This window comes from Octopus bimaculoides, chromosome 28 (assembly GCF_001194135.2).
Source record: "Octopus bimaculoides isolate UCB-OBI-ISO-001 chromosome 28, ASM119413v2, whole genome shotgun sequence".
In the NCBI taxonomy this organism is placed as follows: Eukaryota; Metazoa; Mollusca; class Cephalopoda; order Octopoda; family Octopodidae; genus Octopus; species Octopus bimaculoides.
Window position 1 is genome coordinate 10,410,863 of NC_069008.1, and position 4,994 is coordinate 10,415,856.

Consider the following 4,994-nt stretch of genomic DNA (forward strand, 5'->3'; position numbering starts at 1 on the left):
AGAATTCAATATAAGGAGTTATTTTGGAAAAGGAGCAACTGACTGGCTTCCGTGCCGGTGGCACGTAAAAAGCACCATTCAAGCGTGATCGTTACCAGCGTCGCCTTACTGGCACTTGTGCTGGTGGCACATGAAAAAATATTTGAGCAAGTTTGTTGCCAATGCTGCTGGACTGGCTCCTGTGCAGGTGGCACGTAAAAAACACTATTTGAGTGTGGCCATTGCCAGTACCGCCTGACTGGCCTTCGTGCTGGTGGCACGTAAAAGCAGCCACTACACTCTCGGAGTGGTTGGCGTTAGGAAGGCATCCAGCTGTAGAAACTCTGCCAGATCAGATTGGAGCCTGGTGTAGCCATCTGGTCCACCAGTCCTCAGTCAAATCATCCAACCCATGCTAGCATGGAAAGCAGACATTAAACGATTTTGATGATGATGATGATGGAAATAAGAAGTATAAAGGGAAGTAAGAGAATGAAAGTAAAAATAAAAATATATGTAGGATGTTATAGTTGCAGTTCCTTTATATGAAGACAGTGGTGTGTAGAAGTGGTAGAAATGCTTCTTGTTCATGGTATGTAAATTTCGGTAGGGGTTCATATTTTGTCATTACAAATGGAAAGTATATATATATATATATATATATATACTGACAAGCATTTTTTACCACCTGCCAAAAGGAAAGGACTATGCACCACCTGCCCCAAAACGGAGGCAAGCAGATGTAGTGCGTGTTACAAACCAGACTTATCAACATGTTGTTGAAAGGGCAGCAGCTGAACAATAATCATTTTTGTGCATGGCACAACAGATTGTACAGCTGCTGACCTGGCTACAATCTCCCAGATGGGACTATCCCCAATACACAAGACCACCACAGCAAATAGACCCAAGGTGGGCACCACTGGCAACAACACACACATCACATCGGTGCTCTTACTGAACACCAAAGGACTGTTAACACTTTGTAACAGGACAAAAATTCCTTTCTTGAGATACCTTGTTACATGCAATCAAGCCTTATGCATAGCACTTACGAAAACACACCTGAAACCAGATATAAGAAATGCAGAAATACACATATCACAGTATGTTGTATTATGGACCGACAGAAAAGAAAGGAGTCATGTAATCCGTGAAGACCTCACACCTCAGGTCCTTTTGTCACACTCAAATTCAGAGAACTTGATGGAGTTATATGTGCTACATATCGCCCTCCAAAAATAGAAGAAGTTCTAGTCACATTAGAACAACACATAAGTGTACTTCTTATGGGAGATTTCAAACTGCCCAATATCAGATGGCCCGAGGGGCTTTCTTTCCCAGGAATGACACAATGCAAACAAGGACAGGTGAAGTCCCTCCTGATTCTCATCAACACTTTGTACATGGAACAAATAGTACTCCAACCAACCAGAGCAGGTAACATATTGGATCTCTGCTTCACAAATAATATGAATCTCGTCCATAATCTGAAAGTGATACCAACACTACTCTCAGATCACAACATGGTAGAGCTGACCATGTATGGACCAAAGGAAACCATGGACATGCAGCCTACAAGAAACTCTCAGAATCTTTCCAGCTTGAACTTCCATACGGCAAACTGAAAACAAATTGAGAAAGAGATCCTCAAACAAAACTGGCCTAAATGTCTCTTCTCACCGGACATCAACATGAAACTTCAATAATTCATGTCTGTAATGCAAGCCATATGCTACAAATGTGTCTCGGAGAGAAAGGCCACTGTACACAAGAGCAAAATCCCCAGAGAGAGGAAAATTCTTGAGATGGCGTACAAAAGTTTCAAATCGCCTAACAAACAAACTGAAAGCAGTGAAAAGTCCCGCCTGTAAATACAACTGCTGGAGATTGAAAAAAATCTGCAACTGTCTCATGAAAAAGAAAGAGCAGACAAAGAAGCCTGGGCTATAGACAATATAAAATCTAACCTCAGAGCTTTCTACAAGTTTGCCAAAGAAACAGCTTCAGTGCACTCCAGGATAGGGCCACTCCTCGAAAAAGATGGTACACTCACAGGAAACCCAATGAGGATAAGTGAAATATTAAATGAGCAATTCAAAAGTATTTTCACTCCACCCCTAGGGCACTTTCAAATCAGCAATCCAACTGACTTTTTTACCACTGCAGATATAAAAACAGAGGCAATGATGATAGATTACATCGATATAAAGGAAGACGATGTAATAAGGGCTATAGATGAAATGAACCCAAACTCAGCTACTGGCCCTGATGGATTCCCAGCAATCCTTCTAAAAGTATGTAAGCGAGTCCTAGCAAGACCACTGCAGTCCCTCTTTCAGAGTTTCCTTGCAACTGGCAAACTTCCAAGAAAACTGAAGGCGGATAAAATATGCCCTATTCCTAAAGGTGGTAGCAGAGCAGAGGTCAAGAACTACAGACCTATCTCTCTGATTGCACATCAGCAAGGTCATGGAACAAATTGTCAGAAGAAAACTAATCATCTTCCTTGAAGAAAATGACTTGCTGCCTGACACCCAACATGGTTTCCGACCAGGAAAAAGCTGCCTGACTCAGCTCTTACAACACTATGACTGGGTGCTGAAACAGCTGCTCAACCACTCAAATGTAGAAGTGATATATCTCGACTTTGCAAAGGCCTTTGATAAAGTCGATCATGGAATGATATGTCACAAACTGCGTGATCATGGCATAGTTGGAAAATTGGGAGAATGGCTTCATGACTTTCTGAAGGATAGAAGTCAGGTGGTAGTAGCCAATGGGGCCACCTCCAATGACATGCAAATAGTGAGCGGTGTTCAGCAAGGCACTGTTTTGGGACCACTACTGTTCATAATGGCCCTTTCAGACATGCCCTCAGCCACATAGAGAGCCACAATCACAAGTTATGCAGATGATACAAAAATCTCACAGGTAATACAGAACCCTGAAGACACTATACACCTGCAATTTGAGCTGGATGAAATATACAAGTGGGCTGAAAAGAATAACATGCAGTTTAATGCTGAAAAGTTTCAAGCCTTGTGCTATCAACATGCAAAACTAAATGTAATATCCATTAAATACACGGGACCTGGGCATTTACATGAGCAATGATGCATCCTTCCATGTGCATGTTTCTAAATTGGCAATGAAATGCAGACAGCTGACCGGATGGATTCTTAGAACTCTTAGAACAAGAGATCAGGAAACTATGATGGTCCTCTGGAGGACACTTGTCCTAAGCCACTTTGACTATTGCTCTCAGCTATGGTCACCAACCAGTGTCAAATTAATCTCAGAACGTGAGGCAATCCAATGAAGCTACATGAAGAACATTGTCTCTATGCAGCATACAAGCTACTGGGGAAGACTCAAGAGATTAAGACTCTATTCCATAGAGTGTAGGCGAGAAATATATGTCATAATATACATCTGGAAGATCTTGGAAAGACTTGTCCCAAACTTTGGCATCAAGAGTTACACAAATAAAAGAACTGGGCACCACTGCATAGTGCCAAGGACTCCAAATTTGCCATCAAGATGTTGGACAAGATACTGCAATAGCCTGGGCTTCTGAGGTCCACAGCTCTTCAATATCCTTACAAAGGACCTGAGAGACCTGCAAGGTGTGGATGTAGGTGTCTTCAAAATAAGGCTGGACCTCTTACTGTCAAGTGTCCCAGATGAACCAACTTCACGGCAGGAGATGCAGATGAGAGAAGTGACATCAAACTCTCTCATGCACCAAATGTCAATTCCTAAAAAGCATTCGTGAAGTAAAATTATGTAGCAACACCAAATGGCGGTGACCCAGCATGACCACAGCTCGTGAGCTGAAACTAGATCTATAAAAATATAATTATATATGTGTGTGTGTATATATATATATATATATATATATATATATATATATATATATATATATATAGGCGCGGAGTGGCTGTGTGGTAAGAAGCTTGCTTCACAACCACATAGTTCTGGATTCAGTCCCATGCATGGCACCTTGGGCAAGTGTCTTCTACTATAGCCTTGGACTGACCAAAGCCTTGTGAATGGATTTCATAGATGGAAACTGGAAGAAGCCTATCATATATATATATATATATATATATAAAACTGGCACTCCATCGGTTATGATAACATGGTTCGATCAACTGAACAGCCAGCTTTTGAAATTAATGTACAAGTGGTTGAGCACTACACAAACATGTGTACCCTTCATGTAGTTCTCAGTGAGATTCAGCATGACACAGAGTGTGACAAGGCCGGCTCTTTGATAGATAAAAACCAATTTTTGCCAGCTGAGTGGACAGGAGCAACGTGAAGTAAAGTCTGTTGCTCAAGGACAAAATGCATCACTGGGAATTGAACTCTTGACCTTGTGATCATGAGCTGAATAACCTAACCTCTAAGCCACATGCACATACAATCACTCTCTCACACACACATACACACACATTGAAAAGCAATACCTGGTAAGCCTGAAGTTCACACTGAAACCAGTAAGAGCATAATGATGAAAAGATTTGAGAAAGAAACTTACCATAAAAGGAAACTAATTTGGAATAAACTTTGTCAAGCTTCACATCAACGAGAAATCTTTTGCCAGGTTCATTGCTAATTCCTGCAGAGAAATCAAGGACAGTTTTATGAGGATCTGTGACCTTGAGATATGAAACGTACTTGAACCCTATTTTCTTCCATGGCTGGTCAAGTCCACCTTGCAGTGTGTATATGTCTGGGCCAATTTTTAGAGTACCCATTATTGAGGTTGCATCAATGACAATGCTTTTGGATACTGGGAATGAAAGACAGAGCATAAAATTGAAAGACAACCACAAAAATAAATAGAATAAAAAATAAATAAAAATAAACAAAAATAAATAAATAAATAAATATAGATATACTAGCAGAGATTCCCAGCGTTGTCCGTGTTACATGCAATGGAAGAATTAGACTTTTCTGTTATATTTTCTCTAATGAACTGGAATACCTATGATTCGAATTTCATC

The 4,994-nt window shown here is 40.7% G+C and overlaps 1 protein-coding gene across 4 annotated transcripts in view; it reads right to left on the minus strand.

Annotated features, from left to right (window-relative positions):
• LOC106873345 (uncharacterized) overlaps positions 1–4,994 on the minus strand; it is a 253,626-nt gene that overhangs the window by 95,918 nt on the left and 152,714 nt on the right. For all 4 annotated transcript variants that reach the window (XM_052977316.1, XM_014920673.2, XM_052977317.1 and 1 more), the window contains one exon: positions 4,526–4,780. In XM_052977316.1, coding sequence (XP_052833276.1) covers positions 4,526–4,780 — 255 coding nt within the window. The remainder of the gene's footprint in view (positions 1–4,525; positions 4,781–4,994) is intronic.